This window comes from Salmo trutta, chromosome 7 (assembly GCF_901001165.1).
Source record: "Salmo trutta chromosome 7, fSalTru1.1, whole genome shotgun sequence".
Lineage (NCBI taxonomy): Eukaryota > Metazoa > Chordata > Actinopteri > Salmoniformes > Salmonidae > Salmo > Salmo trutta.
In genome coordinates, this window is record NC_042963.1 from 43,397,217 (window position 1) to 43,419,115 (window position 21,899).

A 21,899-nucleotide genomic window follows, 5' to 3' on the forward strand; every position below is an offset into this window, starting at 1 on the left:
TTATGAGAGGTATTGACATGTTGAACGCACCGAGCTGTCTGTTTAAATTACTAGCACACAGCTCGGACACGCGTGCATACCCCACAAGACAAGCCACAAGAGGTCTCTTCACAGTCCCTGCAACGGTCACAGTAACTGCGCACACAGGCAGAGAAGCACAAGGGGAGGGGGTACGATGGAATCTATCAACATTTTTCACTCTCAATTCTAAAAACGAGAGTGGGAGAAGCTACAGCAACGGATTGGAATGAGGAAGAAGAAGTTTGAAGGGTAAAACGGGTACAACGGAGTTTGAGAAATTCCTTGTTCCCTGATAATGATTTTCTTCTGTTTCGTTTAGTCACTCCATGGACTCGCATTGTTTGAGTCCGGGAACCCCCTTTAGATCTTTGTCTAAGCATTGGTGGTTCAGTGGTAGAATTCTCGCCTGCCACGCGGGAGGCCCGGGTTCGATTCCCGGCCAATGCATGTTCCGTTTTAGGGCGGCAGGTAGTGTTTTCAGACCTCGCCTGTGACTGTCACTTGTAAAAGAGTCTTAGGGCTAGAGCGGAAGCCAAATTCATTTTGGACCTTGTGTACATTTTTACTAGTGACATGCCTTACTTTGAGTAAAGCCATGTGTATGCGGTTGACTCTACACTATGCACGTCAGCTACTACAGCGACTGAAATGACTGCAACACTCAACAAAGAGCTGCAGTTAGTTTCAGAGTGGGTGGCAAGGAGTAAGTTAGCCCTAAATATTTATACAACTAAAAGCATTGTATTTGGAACAAAACACTCACTAAACCCTAAACCTCAACTTAATCTTGTCATGTGGAAATTGAGCAAGTTGAGATGATTAAACTGCTTGGAGTAACCCCAGATTGTAAACGGTCATGGTCAAAACATATTGAAGCAGTAGTAGCTAAGATGGGGAGAAGTCTGTCTATAATAAAGCGATGCTCTGCCTTCTTAACAACACTATCAACAAGGCAGGTCCTACAGTTTTGTCGCACCTTGACTACTGTTCAGTCGTGTGGTCAGGTGCCACAAAAAAATGACTTAGGAAAATTGCAATTGGCTCAGAACAGGGCAGCACGGCTGGCCCTTGGATGTACACAGAGAGCTAATATTAATAATATGCATGTCAATATGTCCTGGCTGAAAGTGGAGGAGAGACTGATTTCATCACTAGTTTTATTTATGAGAGGTATTGACATGTTGAACGCACCGAGCTGTCTGTTTAAATTACTAGCACACAGCTCGGACACGCGTGCATACCCCACAAGACAAGCCACAAGAGGTCTCTTCACAGTCCCTGCAACGGTCACAGTAACTGCGCACACAGGCAGAGAAGCACAAGGGGAGGGGGTACGATGGAATCTATCAACATTTTTCACTCTCAATTCTAAAAACGAGAGTGGGAGAAGCTACAGCAACGGATTGGAATGAGGAAGAAGAAGTTTGAAGGGTAAAACGGGTACAACGGAGTTTGAGAAATTCCTTGTTCCCTGATAATGATTTTCTTCTGTTTCGTTTAGTCACTCCATGGACTCGCATTGTTTGAGTCCGGGAACCCCCTTTAGATCTTTGTCTAAGCATTGGTGGTTCAGTGGTAGAATTCTCGCCTGCCACGCGGGAGGCCCGGGTTCGATTCCCGGCCAATGCATGTTCCGTTTTAGGGCGGCAGGTAGTGTTTTCAGACCTCGCCTGTGACTGTCACTTGTAAAAGAGTCTTAGGGCTAGAGCGGAAGCCAAATTCATTTTGGACCTTGTGTACATTTTTACTAGTGACATGCCACTGACTTTGAGTAAAGCCATGTGTATGCGGATGACTCTACACTATGCACGTCAGCTACTACAGCGACTGAAATGACTGCAACACTCAACAAAGAGCTGCAGTTAGTTTCAGAGTGGGTGGCAAGGAGTAAGTTAGCCCTAAATATTTATACAACTAAAAGCATTGTATTTGGAACAAAACACTCACTAAGCCCTAAACCTCAACTTAATCTTGTCATGTGGAAATTGAGCAAGTTGAGATGATTAAACTGCTTGGAGTAACCCCAGATTGTAAACGGTCATGGTCAAAACATATTGAAGCAGTAGTAGCTAAGATGGGGAGAAGTCTGTCTATAATAAAGCGATGCTCTGCCTTCTTAACAACACTATCAACAAGGCAGGTCCTACAGTTTTGTCGCACCTTGACTACTGTTCAGTCGTGTGGTCAGGTGCCACAAAAAAATGACTTAGGAAAATTGCAATTGGCTCAGAACAGGGCAGCACGGCTGGCCCTTGGATGTACACAGAGAGCTAATATTAATAATATGCATGTCAATATGTCCTGGCTGAAAGTGGAGGAGAGACTGATTTCATCACTAGTTTTATTTATGAGAGGTATTGACATGTTGAACGCACCGAGCTGTCTGTTTAAATTACTAGCACACAGCTCGGACACGCGTGCATACCCCACAAGACAAGCCACAAGAGGTCTCTTCACAGTCCCTGCAACGGTCACAGTAACTGCGCACACAGGCAGAGAAGCACAAGGGGAGGGGGTACGATGGAATCTATCAACATTTTTCACTCTCAATTCTAAAAACGAGAGTGGGAGAAGCTACAGCAACGGATTGGAATGAGGAAGAAGAAGTTTGAAGGGTAAAACGGGTACAACGGAGTTTGAGAAATTCCTTGTTCCCTGATAATGATTTTCTTCTGTTTCGTTTAGTCACTCCATGGACTCGCATTGTTTGAGTCCGGGAACCCCCTTTAGATCTTTGTCTAAGCATTGGTGGTTCAGTGGTAGAATTCTCGCCTGCCACGCGGGAGGCCCGGGTTCGATTCCCGGCCAATGCATGTTCCGTTTTAGGGCGGCAGGTAGTGTTTTCAGACCTCGCCTGTGACTGTCACTTGTAAAAGAGTCTTAGGGCTAGAGCGGAAGCCAAATTCATTTTGGACCTTGTGTACATTTTTACTAGTGACATGCCACTGACTTTGAGTAAAGCCATGTGTATGCGGATGACTCTACACTATGCACGTCAGCTACTACAGCGACTGAAATGACTGCAACACTCAACAAAGAGCTGCAGTTAGTTTCAGAGTGGGTGGCAAGGAGTAAGTTAGCCCTAAATATTTATACAACTAAAAGCATTGTATTTGGAACAAAACACTCACTAAGCCCTAAACCTCAACTTAATCTTGTCATGTGGAAATTGAGCAAGTTGAGATGATTAAACTGCTTGGAGTAACCCCAGATTGTAAACGGTCATGGTCAAAACATATTGAAGCAGTAGTAGCTAAGATGGGGAGAAGTCTGTCTATAATAAAGCGATGCTCTGCCTTCTTAACAACACTATCAACAAGGCAGGTCCTACAGTTTTGTCGCACCTTGACTACTGTTCAGTCGTGTGGTCAGGTGCCACAAAAAAATGACTTAGGAAAATTGCAATTGGCTCAGAACAGGGCAGCACGGCTGGCCCTTGGATGTACACAGAGAGCTAATATTAATAATATGCATGTCAATATGTCCTGGCTGAAAGTGGAGGAGAGACTGATTTCATCACTAGTTTTATTTATGAGAGGTATTGACATGTTGAACGCACCGAGCTGTCTGTTTAAATTACTAGCACACAGCTCGGACACGCGTGCATACCCCACAAGACAAGCCACAAGAGGTCTCTTCACAGTCCCTGCAACGGTCACAGTAACTGCGCACACAGGCAGAGAAGCACAAGGGGAGGGGGTACGATGGAATCTATCAACATTTTTCACTCTCAATTCTAAAAACGAGAGTGGGAGAAGCTACAGCAACGGATTGGAATGAGGAAGAAGAAGTTTGAAGGGTAAAACGGGTACAACGGAGTTTGAGAAATTCCTTGTTCCCTGATAATGATTTTCTTCTGTTTCGTTTAGTCACTCCATGGACTCGCATTGTTTGAGTCCGGGAACCCCCTTTAGATCTTTGTCTAAGCATTGGTGGTTCAGTGGTAGAATTCTCGCCTGCCACGCGGGAGGCCCGGGTTCGATTCCCGGCCAATGCATGTTCCGTTTTAGGGCGGCAGGTAGTGTTTTCAGACCTCGCCTGTGACTGTCACTTGTAAAAGAGTCTTAGGGCTAGAGCGGAAGCCAAATTCATTTTGGACCTTGTGTACATTTTTACTAGTGACATGCCACTGACTTTGAGTAAAGCCATGTGTATGCGGATGACTCTACACTATGCACGTCAGCTACTACAGCGACTGAAATGACTGCAACACTCAACAAAGAGCTGCAGTTAGTTTCAGAGTGGGTGGCAAGGAGTAAGTTAGCCCTAAATATTTATACAACTAAAAGCATTGTATTTGGAACAAAACACTCACTAAACCCTAAACCTCAACTTAATCTTGTCATGTGGAAATTGAGCAAGTTGAGATGATTAAACTGCTTGGAGTAACCCCAGATTGTAAACGGTCATGGTCAAAACATATTGACGCAGTAGTAGCTAAGATGGGGAGAAGTCTGTCTATAATAAAGCGATGCTCTGCCTTCTTAACAACACTATCAACAAGGCAGGTCCTACAGTTTTGTCGCACCTTGACTACTGTTCAGTCGTGTGGTCAGGTGCCACAAAAAAATGACTTAGGAAAATTGCAATTGGCTCAGAACAGGGCAGCACGGCTGGCCCTTGGATGTACACAGAGAGCTAATATTAATAATATGCATGTCAATATGTCCTGGCTGAAAGTGGAGGAGAGACTGATTTCATCACTAGTTTTATTTATGAGAGGTATTGACATGTTGAACGCACCGAGCTGTCTGTTTAAATTACTAGCACACAGCTCGGACACGCGTGCATACCCCACAAGACAAGCCACAAGAGGTCTCTTCACAGTCCCTGCAACGGTCACAGTAACTGCGCACACAGGCAGAGAAGCACAAGGGGAGGGGGTACGATGGAATCTATCAACATTTTTCACTCTCAATTCTAAAAACGAGAGTGGGAGAAGCTACAGCAACGGATTGGAATGAGGAAGAAGAAGTTTGAAGGGTAAAACGGGTACAACGGAGTTTGAGAAATTCCTTGTTCCCTGATAATGATTTTCTTCTGTTTCGTTTAGTCACTCCATGGACTCGCATTGTTTGAGTCCGGGAACCCCCTTTAGATCTTCGTCTAAGCATTGGTGGTTCAGTGGTAGAATTCTCGCCTGCCACGCGGGAGGCCCGGGTTCGATTCCCGGCCAATGCATGTTCCGTTTTAGGGCGGCAGGTAGTGTTTTCAGACCTCGCCTGTGACTGTCACTTGTAAAAGAGTCTTAGGGCTAGAGCGGAAGCCAAATTCATTTTGGACCTTGTGTACATTTTTACTAGTGACATGCCACTGACTTTGAGTAAAGCCATGTGTATGCGGATGACTCTACACTATGCACGTCAGCTACTACAGCGACTGAAATGACTGCAACACTCAACAAAGAGCTGCAGTTAGTTTCAGAGTGGGTGGCAAGGAGTAAGTTAGCCCTAAATATTTATACAACTAAAAGCATTGTATTTGGAACAAAACACTCACTAAACCCTAAACCTCAACTTAATCTTGTCATGTGGAAATTGAGCAAGTTGAGATGATTAAACTGCTTGGAGTAACCCCAGATTGTAAACGGTCATGGTCAAAACATATTGACGCAGTAGTAGCTAAGATGGGGAGAAGTCTGTCTATAATAAAGCGATGCTCTGCCTTCTTAACAACACTATCAACAAGGCAGGTCCTACAGTTTTGTCGCACCTTGACTACTGTTCAGTCGTGTGGTCAGGTGCCACAAAAAAATGACTTAGGAAAATTGCAATTGGCTCAGAACAGGGCAGCACGGCTGGCCCTTGGATGTACACAGAGAGCTAATATTAATAATATGCATGTCAATATGTCCTGGCTGAAAGTGGAGGAGAGACTGATTTCATCACTAGTTTTATTTATGAGAGGTATTGACATGTTGAACGCACCGAGCTGTCTGTTTAAATTACTAGCACACAGCTCGGACACGCGTGCATACCCCACAAGACAAGCCACAAGAGGTCTCTTCACAGTCCCTGCAACGGTCACAGTAACTGCGCACACAGGCAGAGAAGCACAAGGGGAGGGGGTACGATGGAATCTATCAACATTTTTCACTCTCAATTCTAAAAACGAGAGTGGGAGAAGCTACAGCAACGGATTGGAATGAGGAAGAAGAAGTTTGAAGGGTAAAACGGGTACAACGGAGTTTGAGAAATTCCTTGTTCCCTGATAATGATTTTCTTCTGTTTCGTTTAGTCACTCCATGGACTCGCATTGTTTGAGTCCGGGAACCCCCTTTAGATCTTTGTCTAAGCATTGGTGGTTCAGTGGTAGAATTCTCGCCTGCCACGCGGGAGGCCCGGGTTCGATTCCCGGCCAATGCATGTTCCGTTTTAGGGCGGCAGGTAGTGTTTTCAGACCTCGCCTGTGACTGTCACTTGTAAAAGAGTCTTAGGGCTAGAGCGGAAGCCAAATTCATTTTGGACCTTGTGTACATTTTTACTAGTGACATGCCACTGACTTTGAGTAAAGCCATGTGTATGCGGATGACTCTACACTATGCACGTCAGCTACTACAGCGACTGAAATGACTGCAACACTCAACAAAGAGCTGCAGTTAGTTTCAGAGTGGGTGGCAAGGAGTAAGTTAGCCCTAAATATTTATACAACTAAAAGCATTGTATTTGGAACAAAACACTCACTAAACCCTAAACCTCAACTTAATCTTGTCATGTGGAAATTGAGCAAGTTGAGATGATTAAACTGCTTGGAGTAACCCCAGATTGTAAACGGTCATGGTCAAAACATATTGACGCAGTAGTAGCTAAGATGGGGAGAAGTCTGTCTATAATAAAGCGATGCTCTGCCTTCTTAACAACACTATCAACAAGGCAGGTCCTACAGTTTTGTCGCACCTTGACTACTGTTCAGTCGTGTGGTCAGGTGCCACAAAAAAATGACTTAGAAAAATTGCAATTGGCTCAGAACAGGGCAGCACGGCTGGCCCTTGGATGTACACAGAGAGCTAATATTAATAATATGCATGTCAATATGTCCTGGCTGAAAGTGGAGGAGAGACTGATTTCATCACTAGTTTTATTTATGAGAGGTATTGACATGTTGAACGCACCGAGCTGTCTGTTTAAATTACTAGCACACAGCTCGGACACGCGTGCATACCCCACAAGACAAGCCACAAGAGGTCTCTTCACAGTCCCTGCAACGGTCACAGTAACTGCGCACACAGGCAGAGAAGCACAAGGGGAGGGGGTACGATGGAATCTATCAACATTTTTCTCTCTCAATTCTAAAAACGAGAGTGGGAGAAGCTACAGCAACGGATTGGAATGAGGAAGAAGAAGTTTGAAGGGTAAAACGGGTACAACGGAGTTTGAGAAATTCCTTGTTCCCTGATAATGATTTTCTTCTATTTCGTTTAGTCACTCCATGGACTCGCATTGTTTGAGTCCGGGAACCCCCTTTAGATCTTTGTCTAAGCATTGGTGGTTCAGTGGTAGAATTCTCGCCTGCCACGCGGGAGGCCCGTGTTCGATTCCCGGCCAATGCATGTTCTGTTTTAGGGCGGCAGGTAGTGTTTTCAGACCTCGCCTGTGACTGTCACTTGTAAAAGAGTCTTAGGGCTAGAGCGGAAGCCAAATTCATTTTGGACCTTGTGTACATTTTTACTAGTGACATGCCACTGACTTTGAGTAAAGCCATGTGTATGCGGATGACTCTACACTATGCACGTCAGCTACTACAGCGACTGAAATGACTGCAACACTCAACAAAGAGCTGCAGTTAGTTTCAGAGTGGGTGGCAAGGAGTAAGTTAGCCCTAAATATTTATACAACTAAAAGCATTGTATTTGGAACAAAACACTCACTAAACCCTAAACCTCAACTTAATCTTGTCATGTGGAAATTGAGCAAGTTGAGATGATTAAACTGCTTGGAGTAACCCCAGATTGTAAACGGTCATGGTCAAAACATATTGAAGCAGTAGTAGCTAAGATGGGGAGAAGTCTGTCTATAATAAAGCGATGCTCTGCCTTCTTAACAACACTATCAACAAGGCAGGTCCTACAGTTTTGTCGCACCTTGACTACTGTTCAGTCGTGTGGTCAGGTGCCACAAAAAAATGACTTAGGAAAATTGCAATTGGCTCAGAACAGGGCAGCACGGCTGGCCCTTGGATGTACACAGAGAGCTAATATTAATAATATGCATGTCAATATGTCCTGGCTGAAAGTGGAGGAGAGACTGATTTCATCACTAGTTTTATTTATGAGAGGTATTGACATGTTGAACGCACCGAGCTGTCTGTTTAAATTACTAGCACACAGCTCGGACACGCGTGCATACCCCACAAGACAAGCCACAAGAGGTCTCTTCACAGTCCCTGCAACGGTCACAGTAACTGCGCACACAGGCAGAGAAGCACAAGGGGAGGGGGTACGATGGAATCTATCAACATTTTTCACTCTCAATTCTAAAAACGAGAGTGGGAGAAGCTACAGCAACGGATTGGAATGAGGAAGAAGAAGTTTGAAGGGTAAAACGGGTACAACGGAGTTTGAGAAATTCCTTGTTCCCTGATAATGATTTTCTTCTATTTCGTTTAGTCACTCCATGGACTCGCATTGTTTGAGTCCGGGAACCCCCTTTAGATCTTTGTCTAAGCATTGGTGGTTCAGTGGTAGAATTCTCGCCTGCCACGCGGGAGGCCCGGGTTCGATTCCCGGCCAATGCATGTTCTGTTTTAGGGCGGCAGGTAGTGTTTTCAGACCTCGCCTGTGACTGTCACTTGTAAAAGAGTCTTAGGGCTAGAGCGGAAGCCAAATTCATTTTGGACCTTGTGTACATTTTTACTAGTGACATGCCACTGACTTTGAGTAAAGCCATGTGTATGCGGATGACTCTACACTATGCACGTCAGCTACTACAGCGACTGAAATGACTGCAACACTCAACAAAGAGCTGCAGTTAGTTTCAGAGTGGGTGGCAAGGAGTAAGTTAGCCCTAAATATTTATACAACTAAAAGCATTGTATTTGGAACAAAACACTCACTAAACCCTAAACCTCAACTTAATCTTGTCATGTGGAAATTGAGCAAGTTGAGATGATTAAACTGCTTGGAGTAACCCCAGATTGTAAACGGTCATGGTCAAAACATATTGAAGCAGTAGTAGCTAAGATGGGGAGAAGTCTGTCTATAATAAAGCGATGCTCTGCCTTCTTAACAACACTATCAACAAGGCAGGTCCTACAGTTTTGTCGCACCTTGACTACTGTTCAGTCGTGTGGTCAGGTGCCACAAAAAAATGACTTAGGAAAATTGCAATTGGCTCAGAACAGGGCAGCACGGCTGGCCCTTGGATGTACACAGAGAACTAATATTAATAATATGCATGTCAATATGTCCTGGCTGAAAGTGGAGGAGAGACTGATTTCATCACTAGTTTTATTTATGAGAGGTATTGACATGTTGAACGCACCGAGCTGTCTGTTTAAATTACTAGCACACAGCTCGGACACGCGTGCATACCCCACAAGACAAGCCACAAGAGGTCTCTTCACAGTCCCTGCAACGGTCACAGTAACTGCGCACACAGGCAGAGAAGCACAAGGGGAGGGGGTACGATGGAATCTATCAACATTTTTCACTCTCAATTCTAAAAACGAGAGTGGGAGAAGCTACAGCAACGGATTGGAATGAGGAAGAAGAAGTTTGAAGGGTAAAACGGGTACAACGGAGTTTGAGAAATTCCTTGTTCCCTGATAATGATTTTCTTCTGTTTCGTTTAGTCACTCCATGGACTCGCATTGTTTGAGTCCGGGAACCCCCTTTAGATCTTTGTCTAAGCATTGGTGGTTCAGTGGTAGAATTCTCGCCTGCCACGCGGGAGGCCCGGGTTCGATTCCCGGCCAATGCATGTTCCGTTTTAGGGCGGCAGGTAGTGTTTTCAGACCTCGCCTGTGACTGTCACTTGTAAAAGAGTCTTAGGGCTAGAGCGGAAGCCAAATTCATTTTGGACCTTGTGTACATTTTTACTAGTGACATGCCACTGACTTTGAGTAAAGCCATGTGTATGCGGATGACTCTACACTATGCACGTCAGCTACTACAGCGACTGAAATGACTGCAACACTCAACAAAGAGCTGCAGTTAGTTTCAGAGTGGGTGGCAAGGAGTAAGTTAGCCCTAAATATTTATACAACTAAAAGCATTGTATTTGGAACAAAACACTCACTAAACCCTAAACCTCAACTTAATCTTGTAATAAGTCATGTGGAAATTGAGCAAGTTGAGATGATTAAACTGCTTGGAGTAACCCTAGATTGTAAACTGTCATGGTCAAAACATATTGACGCAGCCGTTGCAGGGACTGTGAAGAGACCTCTTGTGGCTTGTCTTGTGGGGTATGCATGCGTGTCCGAGCTGTGTGCTAGTAATTTAATTGGGAAAAAGTGACAGAGGACTTGAATTTCAAGGAACTTATTGAATGGATTGAGTTGTAATGTGTGTCTGGTGCCCTTGTGTGTGTCTGGCGCCCCCTGCAGAAGAGCAATGCCTTGTTCTGCTGCCTGTACCGCTCCTGGTGTCACAACCCTGTGGCCACCGTTTCCCACTGCTTCCTGACAAAGAACTATCGCCATGCCTACGACCTCATCCAGAAGTTGTATCCTTTCCGCTTGTCTTTGATATACATTTTGCATATCAGCATTATTGCACCTCATAGTGTATGTCTATTGGTGTGTATGTTGTACTATATTTACTTTATGTTAGCCATGAAGTGGTGACTTGGAGGTGACTGTGGAATTCCTCATGGAAGTGGACAAGCTCGTTCAGTTGAACAAGAGCTCCATCTTTACCTGTGAGTCTCACAGCACCAATATTAGACCTGAACACACACACTGAACCGCATCACACAGCACTACACACACACCTGTCTCTCATCTTTCTGTGTTTGTCTAGATTTACATCTTCAGCTGCTGGATGTGGAGAACAATCCGTACCTGATCAAGGCCCTGTACGGCCTGCTGATGCTGCTTCTTCAGAGCCAGGCCTTCCAGGTTCTCTCTCACCGCCTGCGCTGTATGCCTAACCCAGAGCTCATGAGGACAGTGTGAGTAGTACTAATGATTGTGTTAATGTGGTGTGCCTACACTGTGCAGCATTCCATTCCCATGGCCATTGCCACTGCAATAATATTCCCAGTACAGTTATTTATTTCATCCCCATGTTTTTGGTTTCAGGGATGAGTTGAAGTACATTGAGTCTAAGTCTCTTAGCATCAAGCTGCTGGCATACGCTTACATGGATTACAATGACCTGCTGCACCACTTTGACTGGGTGCAGAGCAAACACCTGGAGGTGCGCCACCAGCACTCAAGCCGTGCCAATCACCCAGACAGGAAGTTGGTGCTGTGACACGGTGGGACAGACTTTGACCCCTGAGGCAGGGCACTGCGTCAAGCCTTCACCCACAGATGGAGACCCCAACATACCATCCAACTGCTAACTTAAGGAGCACCTTTGTGCTTATATCGTTTTTAGCCTTTGAAAATACTGTAGGCATGAAGAACATTGAGTGGACTTTCTTTTTTAAACAATAGTTTTTTTAAAGGGATACTTTGGGATTTTGACAATGAGGCCCTTTATCTACTTCCCCAGAGTCAGATTAACTCATGGATACCATTTAAGAATTATAAGCATGCTAGCAGATAACTATAGACTTTCAGTCATTGCGCTAATGCTAGTTAGCATTGGCTCGCGAAACTACCGCTAACTTCCTTCATACTGGACACAAACATAAAAATTGTATCCAGGAGTTCATCTGACTCTGGGGAAGTAGATAAAGGCCTCATCTCCAAAATCCAGAAGCATCCCTTTAAGTGCTTTTTTGTTGAGTTGCATACATAAACTCTCATGCAGACACTGCCCATACCTTCCTGTTTAACCCTGCTGGGACATTAGTTTAGGTCCACCCAACCCTAGTTGTGAGAAGTGAGAGGACCTTATTGTGACTGGAGGACAATCGAAACTTGAATTCAGGACAGAGGAAACCGCTTGCATCGTTTGTCGTAAAAACACTTTTTTTTCTTACTATTTAAAAGGCTTGTACTTGGCAAGCTCATATTCCACAATGGTCCCAAAAGCCCTGTACGATGGAGACAGCACAATTATGCTCCTCAGACTAGTTTTATGCTCTTTCTGTTGCTCAAAGCTTAACTGGACACTCCCTCACCTGAATTCAAGTCATGCTTCTTGAACAGTGTTAAAACCTCTCTTTTGCCCTCCAATCCATCCATCCATCCTTCCTTCCCCTCTCTCACATTCTAATTTCATACTCCTCTCTTCAGCCAGTCTCTTCCCCTCACTGACAGCCTTTTTCTCTTTCAAACACTTGTTACCTTCCTCTTCTTATTGCTAACATCTGCTTCCTGGGCAACCCTTCTGCAGACAGATGTCTTATCAAGTGAAACTTAAAAAAAGTGGACTGTGTAATAATTTTACTTTCCATTAGCTCGTATACTCTATGCATCAGTTTCTAAACAGCAGGTGGCGTCAGTCATACTTTTATGGATAGTGATTGATCTGTGTGGCAGGTGTTATGTAGATTCCCAATAAATAATTTACACAACTACACCTTTAGCCCATTTAAGATACAAGGAATTAGAAGCAAGTTTTATTCAGATCGCCATTGGCTTTTGCCAAAGCTATTCTTCCTGGGGTCCACAAAACAAAACACTGAAACAGTTACATTCAAAATACCACTATCCTCACTATGCAGCTAGCTGACAATGTTTTCTCATACAGTAGCTAGCAGCCAGAGCAGTAACAAGTGAGGCAGGACCAAACAGGTGCGGGCTCATGTTAGACAAGAATGATGACATGGTATGTCAGTTCCTATGAATATGCAGGGTTTGTTTACAGCTGATGTGCTTCAGTGATGCCGCCCAGACCTATTGCAACAAGCAAAGGAAGAGCTCCAACTCGTTAGTCTTTGAAGTTAACGTGTCTCCTGTGAGACACCCCAATAAAAGAGCATTTCTTTGATCTGGAGTTCTTTTGAACACACCCTCTATGCAATGTCAACAACTGCGCTGTGCAACATCTTATCACAAATGCCATACACGTGACAAATCAAATTACCACACCTGCCTCCCACAGCTACAACTCATTGAGTGACAAAATCACACATGGTTGAATAGACAATATCCTCATTTGTAATGGTGCCAAAAGGTTTCTAGCAGCTGATATGGACCATAGAGCAAGGCACCGCATGACAACCTTTGACATCCATTGTATTTAACAAATCTGTGAATTCCAGTTGATAATTGCAGTGTTAGCTTAAGCCCTGTGGAGTTACTTCTTGTCCTCATTATAAAGATGTAATCCCAGAAATGTTAAGGATGTTTGAACAAAAATAAAATGGTATTTCCTCACACCTAGTGCATTCCTCACACCTAGTGCAGCTTAGGCCATTCTTTCAAGGTCCAATGCAGCAGTTTACCTCTATATAAAATAATTCAGGTACCACTGAAGTACCTTCATACTGTTATTTTCAATTGATATGGTCAGAAATGGGTTTTTAAAAGCTTCTTAGCAAAGAGCAATTTCTCAAGCAAGAACTTTGCTAGGACTGAGTGAGGGGCCTTATTGGAGGGATCTGTAACCTGAAAACTATCCGTTACTGACAGAGGTTTGAAAGTAATTGGTCCAACTTCCAAAACTCAATCCCACCAAAACAGGCTGAAATTTCAGGCATTCTTTTCAAAACTGCATTATTCCAACCGCAGTGTGGAAATGTATATAAAAACACAGAAAAACCTTGTTGATTGCACTGGGCCTTTAACATGCAGTTTCCCCCAACACTGCTTTGGCTGAACAAATCTGAAAGATTTAATTAAATTAAAGTGCATTTACTACTAAAGAACAAAGCAAGTAATGAGACCCCTGCAGATGCATTTAAACCAACTAAAGAAAGATTTCTCTAACTTGGGTTGAGTGTAACGCATATTGGATACTCTTGACACGCAAAGCCCCTAAAGCTTTAAGAGCCATGATTAGACCAAGTTTCTTACTGAGCAGAGCCAATAGCCCACATAGTTAATAGACAAAGGACCTCCAGTGAAATATTGATTTATTAGTAATCAAAGTGCTGTAGAGAATTGAAGTCCATGGTCAGGAGATCATCGAGCCTGTCAGATACAAAGTATAGTTAATATAGTACACAATAAGATACAGCATAAATTGGAATACCTTTAGACCATAAGAAACTGTCTGAGTAAGAGTGCCGATCTAGGATGAGGTCCCCATTGTCCATTCATTATAATCTAAAACCGATCCCAGATCACCACTCTTACTCTGCTTTATGAATGTGCCCAGAATTACATGTGAATAGACCATAGAGGAATAAAGAAGGCTCTAGATTGATGCAACCAGTCATAGCATGACATTGTCATTGAGGGCTTCCACCAATTTAAAGTAGTGGGTTGGTGATTCCTATAGGTTGGGAGTGATTAGCAAATGATCAGAGCATTCTTTAAAATTGGGTTGCTCATGAATTGTAACTGTCTTTAAGTTGCATCACCACAATCTAGTGACCACAATAAATTACAAGATTTGGCTCAGCACTCCAGCACTGCATGCTGTGCATACCTTATTAGCATTACATTTATTTTGTTTATTTTAAAACAATATGAAAATTCACTACTTTAAAATGGAGATGGCCACAATGGTACCGTCACAGACACCGTAATGGCACAGATACAAATATTAGTCCTCTTTCCATCTATGGAATACACAGACAAATTAACTTAATCTTGAAACTGCATGGAAAGAAACAGATTAAATAAAATGGTGATGTCAATAAGCCCATCATACCTGCACTTAATTCATCCTGGAACGACATCACCACGGGAGCCTCCACTCCAGGAGGTAGTTTCTCTGAGGAAGTATTTGTTGCATAAATCCTCTGGGACCTGCACCTTCATCTGATTCAGGAGTGGGTTGGACAGGACTAGGCTCTTCACCACTCTCAGCCTCCATGTTGCTTGAGTCACTGGTAATCTGGGCAAACTGGTTGGCTGCATTTGTGTTTAATCCACTGTGAAAAGGTGCAAACATGTTGACTTCCAAAGCAGGTTTGTGGTCCAAGCGCTGTGAAAAGGTGGCTGGAGGTTGGACAGCAGAGTTTCTACTTGGGTCATCTATACTTTGTGTAGAGGAATGTTGGCTGGGGTAAGGTTTTGCTTTAATGAAAGCTTTGGGAGGATTGTTTTGTTCAATATAACTAACTGGTGGAAGGGTTTTCCTGAGTAGTAGTAGTTACTAGGCACTCCTCCATTCTGGCCATAGCCAATATTGGATGGCACAGGGTAGTCTGTTCTGGCAGTTACTGGCCTTGGGGCACCTGTGCTATAAGGGGAACCATAGCCAGGGTTATAACTATGGGGCACAGGTCTGCTGCTTTTGGGGAATCATGTTTAGTAACTTGCTGACCTGGAGAGGGTTTCTTACCAGCCTGGCCTCCTCCTGAATTGGTGGTGGAAGGTTGGGTCTGCCCTGGGTAATATGTTTGTTAGAGGTTAGAGGCATAGGGGACAGGGTCAGCATCAATGATTGGTATGGGACGTGTGGTTTGGGCTGTCTAAAATAACTGATGGATTGTTGTTGCTGAACCAAGTAGTAGCCACTAGAAGCTCCTTTATGCTGGTCAGATGTTACTGGCCTTTGATAATTATACTGACCATACATGTAAGGGCCAGCATAGCTGTGCAGATGGTCATGCAGCAGAGGTTCTACTTGGGTCAACTGTACTTTGTGCCGAGGAATGTTGGCTGGGGTAAGTTTTTGCTTCAATGATACGTTAGGGAGGCCTGGTTTGTCCAGTCTGTACTTTGTCAAGATAACTGGTAGAGGGTTGTTCCTGACCAGAGTAGTAGTAGTTACTAGGAGCTACATTTCGGCCATAGCCAACATCGGAGGGCACAAGGTCTCGATGATAGTCTGTTTTGTCAGGATTGACTGGCCTTCGGAGGTTATATTGGCTACCCACACTATAAGGAACACCACAGCTGGGGATATAATGTGGGGGTGAAGGTCTGCTGCCTTGAGGGCTTTCAAAGCTGGAGGAAACAAGTTCACCATCTCTGGCCGTCAACGGAAACAGGTTCAGTCATTGGCGCAGAAGAGGGTTTCTTACCAGCTTGGCCCATTCCCAAATTGGGGGTGAAGGGTTGTTTCTGACCTGGGTAATAGGTCAGAAACCTGGGTAATAGTTTCCATGCCGAGTAAGAAACAAATTAGGCACAAGGTCAGTTACAATGACTTTTGTATGCATTTTTTGTGCAGGCTGTTTTTGAGTATCTACATTCTGTCCATAGCCAACATTGTTGGGCACAGGGTCAGGTTTGACTGGCGTTGGGAGGTTATATGCATTTTGGCCACCTACGCTATGAGGGGAGCCATAGACGGGGCTATAAGTATGGGGCACAGGTCTGCTGTATTTGCGGTTTGGGGAACCATGTTCACTACCTTGCTGACCTAGAGAGGGATTCTTACCAACCTGGCCACCTCCTCCTGAATTGGTGGTGGACAGTTGCATCTGCCCTGGGTAAAAATCTCTATAGTGGGTAGGATAGGGGACAGGGTCGACATCAGATATGGGAAGCATAGGTTGGCAAGTCGGTCCATGACTAAAATAGTTGGTGGAGCGTTGATGCTGACCCGAGTAGTAGCCACTAGAAGCTCCTTTATTCTGGTCAGGTGTTACTGGCCTTGGATAATTATACTGATCTTACATACTGTAAGGGCCAGCAGAGCTGACAGAAGGTCAGGCAGCAGAGGTTCTACTCGGGTCAGCTGTACCTTGTGCCGTGGCAAGGTTTTGCTTCAATGACATGTTTGGGAGGCCTGGTTTGTCCAGTCTGTACTTTGTCAAGATAACTGGTAGAGGGTTGTTCCTGACCAGAGTAGTAGTAGCTACTAGGAGCTACATTTTGGCCATAGCCAACATTGGCGCACACAGGGCTTCAATGATAGTCTGTTGTCAGGATTGACTGGCCTTTGGCAGTTATATTGGCTACCAACACTATAAGGAGCATCGTGGGTGGGGGTATAACTCTGCGGTGCAGGTTTGCTGTCTGAACCTCCTGTGATGGAATGATCGAGTGCAGAAACAGGGCCAGAAATTGGTACAGGAGAGAGTTTCTTACCATCCTGGTCTCTTCCTGAATGGGAAGTGGAGGGTCTTTTCTGCCAGGGGGTTTAAATGTTTATTGGCTATCCATACTGTAAGGAGAGCCATAGCTGGGGGTATAACTCTGGGGGGGCAGGTCTTATCACTACCTTTCTGGACTGAAGGTTTCTTACCAGCCCAGCCTATTCCTGAATTTGAGATGGAAGGTTTAGTCTGAACTAGAAAATGGTTTCCATAGTGGGTAGGATCAGAGGTATTGGGCACAGGGTCAACAGTAGGTTTTGGAGGCATAGTTTGTTCAGTCAGTCTTTTGCCAAAATAACCAGGGAGAGATTTTCCTGACCTGGGTAGTAGTAAGCACTAGGAGCTCCTCTATTTTGGCCATAGCCAACATTGGTGGGCACAGGGTCAGGTTTGATTGGAGTTGGGGGTTTATATTGACCTACACTATAAGGAGGGCCATAGCTGGGGGTATATTTCTGGAGTGTTGGTCTACGGTTTTGAGAGCTTTCCATTCTGGAGGAATCAGGTTTACTTCTTGTCTGGACAGGAGAGGGTTTCTTATCAGCCTGTCCTCCTCCAGTCTGGGGTGTCCCAAATTGGGTGGTAGTGGGGTTCTTCAGACATTGGTAATGTCCACTGGGAACATTTCCAGGCTGAGGGGTACTTGAGCCAACCGGTGCAGGACCAGCTGAAGTGATTGGTTTGGGAGAAATGGGCCTTTGCCAAAGTTAGAGGTGGGCAGCTTTACCTGACCTGGGTTATAACCACTGGGAACCTTAACATCCTGAGTGGGACCATACCACATTGCAACAGGGTAAACTGAAGAAGTTGGGTTTGGATAATACATGGGGAAAGTTGTGGTATGCGAGTAATAGCCACTGGGATTTGTCTCATACTGGGGGGGGGACCAGTGGCTAAGGGAATAGGGTAAATGGCAGAGCTGTCTTTCCAGTTTGGGTTTTGGTCAAATCAGTTAGCGCCATCTTATCTGGGATAAAAACCCAACGGCCCTTTACACCTTGGATCTTTCCAATGGGGCTATGGGAAACTTATTTCTGGGTGTCAGAGCCATTGGGGGCAGACTCATCTTGGTTTGGGTCTGGGCCACCCTGAGCAGGACCAGCACAAGGGGCGCCTTTCTGATTAGAGCCAGGACTACTGGTAGAGGTTGTCGGTGGACTTGAGGCGTTGGAAGGGTATAGCTAGGCGGAAATCTACTGGAGCACTTTTTGACCGGAGGTCAGCAGGAAAAGTACATACTAGGATATCCATAATCCATCTGGAAATAGCCCACCCAATCTACCTACCTCATTCCAATATTGTTTTTATTTACTTCGCTGCTCTTTTGCGCACATCACTACTTACACACCATCATCTGCTCATCTATCACTCCAGTGTTAATCTCCTAAATTGTAATTAATTTGCTACTATGGCCTATTTATTGCCATACCTCCTCATGCCATTTCTACACACTGTATATAGACTCTTTTTTTCCTATTGTGTTGACTGTACGCTTGTTTATTCCATGTAACTCTGTCTTGTTGTTTCTGTCACACTGCTTTGCTTTATCTTGGCCAGGTCGCAGTTGTAAATGAGAACTTGTTCTCAACTAGCCTACCTGGTTAAATAAAGGTGAAATATATATATATATATATATTTTTTTTTAAGTGCTACTCCAGGCTGAGGAACTGTGGACCTGGCAATGCTGGCTGGGGTAACATGCAGCTCTGTAGTACTGGGGCTCCTCAGTAAGACGCTGGCCACTCTCAGCATAGCCATAACTGCAGCCTGAAATAAATGAACACTTTTAGTATAACATACTAGGAGATTCAAATAAATGCAGAGTTTCAAAGATTATGTGCAATCTCCTAGTGGTTAAAAAGGCTCATCCTGGGATGACATTTTTCTAAAGAAGCCATTGCACCACTTGTTACATTAATCAGCTGAGGAATGAAGCTAGGGAAATGTAATCCCTCAAATTCAAAGACTGTAGTCTAGATGCAGGGATTGAAAGTCCATGAGATCGAAATAATCTAAGTTAACCATGTTAACGCTTTACATAATATTGTAAACAAATTGTTTACAAACAGCATAAATTGTATTTTGGGTTCAGATGGGGGTAACAGTTGTACTAAACATTTAAGCGCATATTCTTCAATAATAATAATTATTATTTTCATGGATGTGACAATCCCAGACTGTAGTTTTTTTTTTTTATTGACAATTGGACATTCCCATACCTCTTGGAAAACATGCAGTTTACTGCCACACTTAACAGGCAAAACAGAACCATGCTGCAAAAGAGGACAGAAATCACTTCAAAATAATTACTAGGCTATCAAATTGAAATTTGGAAGTGAAGAAAAAACTAAAAAAGAAACATAGTTACCTTAAAAGGTAGACAGGCACAGCCATCTTGAATGAGCCGCAGCACACAAGCTATGCTGGTGTTTTGTTATCTGCTTCCAAAAATGTGTGTTTAACACCACAGATTATTGTGCTGACAGAAACATTTGGTTGGTGTCATGGGAAGTATATTTGTCAACTTCTCAAGCAGCTAAACCTGGTGGTAATCACAACCAGCAAGGTGGAACTTACTCAGGTGCAACCCTTTGAGATACTCCTTCAATGATTGGAGGAGGAAACTAGGGCAGAGAAGTCTCTGGAGCAGTATGTTCAGATGTTTCCAGAGTAGAAAATATTATTAAGATGCAATTACAGTTCTGAATTTTTTACGAGACACAAAAAAAAGTAATGTCTTGTATGGTTCTACAAACTACATAGGCTATGTTTACATAGGCAGCCCAATTGTGATTTAATCCAGTAATTGGTCTTTTGACCAATCACATCAGAGTTGTTTCAGAGCAGATCTGATTGGTCAAAATACCAAATAGTGAGAAAAAAATCAGAATTGGGCTGCATGTGCAAACGCAGTCATAGTGTTTTCCTATCCATTGCTTCACATTATGCGTTGATCTTAGGCTGCACAGAGGCAGCCCAACTCTGATTTCTGAAAAATATCTGATTTGAAAAAATATCAATTAGTGGAGGGAAAAAATCTTAATAGTCTGTCTGTGTAAACGCAGGCCGACAAACACACAAACGGTGTTTAACAAGCCAAACAGATTTTAGAGCAATTAAAAGTTTTGCATGTGAGAACTCATTTTACCAGACGCTCATATCCAGAGCACCTTACAGTAGTGAATGCATACATTTCATACTTTTATTGCATACTTTTCCGTACTGGTCCCCCATGGGAATCGAACCCACAACCCTGGCGTTGCAAACACCATGCTCTACCAACTGAGCCACACGGGTCTTACAGGAATGCGCTCACCGGCCAAGCACACGCACTGTCATGGATGAAAGGTCCGATCCCACTTCTGACACCAATGTAATGAAACATAAGGGAGCAGGTCTCGAACCCTCGACCTTCTAGCCCGAAGTCCAGCGCGCTATCGACTGTGCCGCAAAAGCATGCTCAACTCAAAATTGTTTACTCATGGTTGTCCAGTTAAGTGAATGTCTGGGTACTTTAATTGGCTTATAGGTGATGGGGTTAAATTGGGGTCATGATAGGCACTAAATGTTTGATGTATTATAATAATTGATTATGCTTATGTTGTATTAATAGAAGGGGAGGGGCTATGGGACCCCTCCTCCTCTACATTTATAGGGTCCTAGACTACAGATTAACAATATATATATATATTCATTGTAAGGCTTTAGAATTGTTCCACAGTCTTTTCTAAGACTCTGCCTCTTATAAAGAAATGGTCTGAGAATAATGTGTGAATTATTGCATGGGGTCTGTGAGAAAGCACTTCAAAGATAAACATAGAGCCCTGCAGGGGAGTAGGAGAGATAAGAGGCTAGTCAGACATACCTCTATAAATCAACTTGGGGGAGTGGACATTTACTGCTGAGGCCTTAGAAAACACTGGAACTATTGTATCTCTTGCAAGTTTGTATAGCTGTGTATGCATGGGCTTGGTCTGAGGAGTAGCAGGTAATGACGTATGCAGTGACATCACAGGGGGTTGACTACAAGCATGATAAAAGCAACTTGGACGTTTCCTATGGGGCCGAACTCATGAGAGACATCAGTTGTATGTGTGATGTTTGATCTTTGACTTCTGTCTACAGCTGTATTTTGATTAAAATTGTTATGATTTTTAAGTGCACATTTTGAGTGTTCCTTATTTGTTAAGTAAATAAACCGGAGCACAGAAAAACAGAACCAACATAGGTAAGGCAATTTATACTGTATGGTCCATTTCCAATAAAGTAAGCCATCTAATCATCAGAGTACAGGTGCTCTGGAGTCTTGAACCCTGCTGAATTCATTAATTAAACTTTATTTGACCATAGCTTTGGTGGTGAAGTTTATAATGAAAACCCGCATTTAAAATCTGCTTGTGGGAGGAGATACAATATGATCCAGTAAGTGATTTTAAACTGTATGCAGTTGTTCATGCATTTAATAGAACATATACCAGTAATTTATACATTTTGTGTCATCCTATTTGACATTCATGTCTGTTTATTATTCAAACCAAATACTCTCAACTCCTTACCTGCCTTACCCCAGAAGATATAACACTATGTCAATGTTACTGAAGCATTTCCATTTCATGGATATTAGTTTTAGGAGATTTGGCAGTTCCAATAATACAAGAAAAA

General features: G+C 43.6%; 1 protein-coding gene, 1 long non-coding RNA gene and 9 other non-coding genes across 12 annotated transcripts; 10 read left to right on the forward strand and 1 right to left on the reverse strand.

Moving 5' to 3' along the window:
• Positions 1-397: 397 nt before the first annotated feature.
• trnag-gcc (transfer RNA glycine (anticodon GCC)) lies at positions 398-468 on the forward strand. The gene has a single exon. It is a non-coding gene; the product is annotated as a tRNA-Gly (tRNA).
• Positions 469-1,579: 1,111 nt separating this feature from the next.
• trnag-gcc (transfer RNA glycine (anticodon GCC)) lies at positions 1,580-1,650 on the forward strand. The gene has a single exon. It is a non-coding gene; the product is annotated as a tRNA-Gly (tRNA).
• A 1,113-nt stretch (positions 1,651-2,763) lies between these two features.
• Positions 2,764-2,834, forward strand: trnag-gcc (transfer RNA glycine (anticodon GCC)). Its single transcript has one exon. It is a non-coding gene; the product is annotated as a tRNA-Gly (tRNA).
• A 1,113-nt stretch (positions 2,835-3,947) lies between these two features.
• On the forward strand, positions 3,948-4,018 carry trnag-gcc (transfer RNA glycine (anticodon GCC)). The gene has a single exon. It is a non-coding gene; the product is annotated as a tRNA-Gly (tRNA).
• A 1,113-nt stretch (positions 4,019-5,131) lies between these two features.
• On the forward strand, positions 5,132-5,202 carry trnag-gcc (transfer RNA glycine (anticodon GCC)). Its single transcript has one exon. It is a non-coding gene; the product is annotated as a tRNA-Gly (tRNA).
• A 1,113-nt stretch (positions 5,203-6,315) lies between these two features.
• trnag-gcc (transfer RNA glycine (anticodon GCC)) lies at positions 6,316-6,386 on the forward strand. Its single transcript has one exon. It is a non-coding gene; the product is annotated as a tRNA-Gly (tRNA).
• A 1,113-nt stretch (positions 6,387-7,499) lies between these two features.
• On the forward strand, positions 7,500-7,570 carry trnag-gcc (transfer RNA glycine (anticodon GCC)). The gene has a single exon. It is a non-coding gene; the product is annotated as a tRNA-Gly (tRNA).
• A 1,113-nt stretch (positions 7,571-8,683) lies between these two features.
• trnag-gcc (transfer RNA glycine (anticodon GCC)) lies at positions 8,684-8,754 on the forward strand. Its single transcript has one exon. It is a non-coding gene; the product is annotated as a tRNA-Gly (tRNA).
• Positions 8,755-9,544: 790 nt separating this feature from the next.
• On the forward strand, positions 9,545-13,455 carry LOC115197460 (protein VAC14 homolog). 2 transcript variants are annotated; one of them, XM_029759012.1, is made up of 4 exons: positions 9,545-9,740; positions 10,567-10,880; positions 10,982-11,132; positions 11,263-13,455. In XM_029759012.1, exons 2-4 carry the CDS (start codon positions 10,832-10,834, stop codon positions 11,435-11,437), a joined length of 375 nt encoding a protein of 124 aa, XP_029614872.1. In that variant the 5' UTR covers positions 9,545-9,740; positions 10,567-10,831; the 3' UTR covers positions 11,438-13,455. The 2 variants fall into 2 exon arrangements, with proteins under 2 accessions (XP_029614872.1, XP_029614873.1); XM_029759013.1 differs by lacking the exon at positions 9,545-9,740 and adding an exon at positions 10,175-10,196.
• On the forward strand, positions 9,868-9,938 carry trnag-gcc (transfer RNA glycine (anticodon GCC)). The gene has a single exon. It is a non-coding gene; the product is annotated as a tRNA-Gly (tRNA).
• A 5,385-nt stretch (positions 13,456-18,840) lies between the features above and the next one.
• Positions 18,841-19,961, reverse strand: LOC115197461 (uncharacterized). Its single transcript, XR_003879018.1, has 3 exons — positions 19,606-19,961; positions 19,457-19,510; positions 18,841-19,004 (listed from the first exon to the last, which is right to left on the reverse strand). It is a non-coding gene; the product is annotated as an uncharacterized LOC115197461 (long non-coding RNA).
• Positions 19,962-21,899: the final 1,938 nt, after the last annotated feature.

What these genes read in the sequence shown, in the direction of transcription:
- LOC115197460 (XM_029759012.1), top strand. Translation starts at nt 10,832, where the DNA reads ATGGAAGTGGACAAGCTCGTTCAGTTGAACAAGAGCTCCATCTTTACC. An exon ending in CAAGAGCTCCATCTTTACCT is followed by an intron (nt 10,881 to 10,981) that starts GTGAGTCTCACA and finishes GTGTTTGTCTAG; the next exon opens with ATTTACATCTTCAGCTGCTG. An exon ending in CCAGAGCTCATGAGGACAGT is followed by an intron (nt 11,133 to 11,262) that starts GTGAGTAGTACT and finishes TTTTGGTTTCAG; the next exon opens with GGATGAGTTGAAGTACATTG.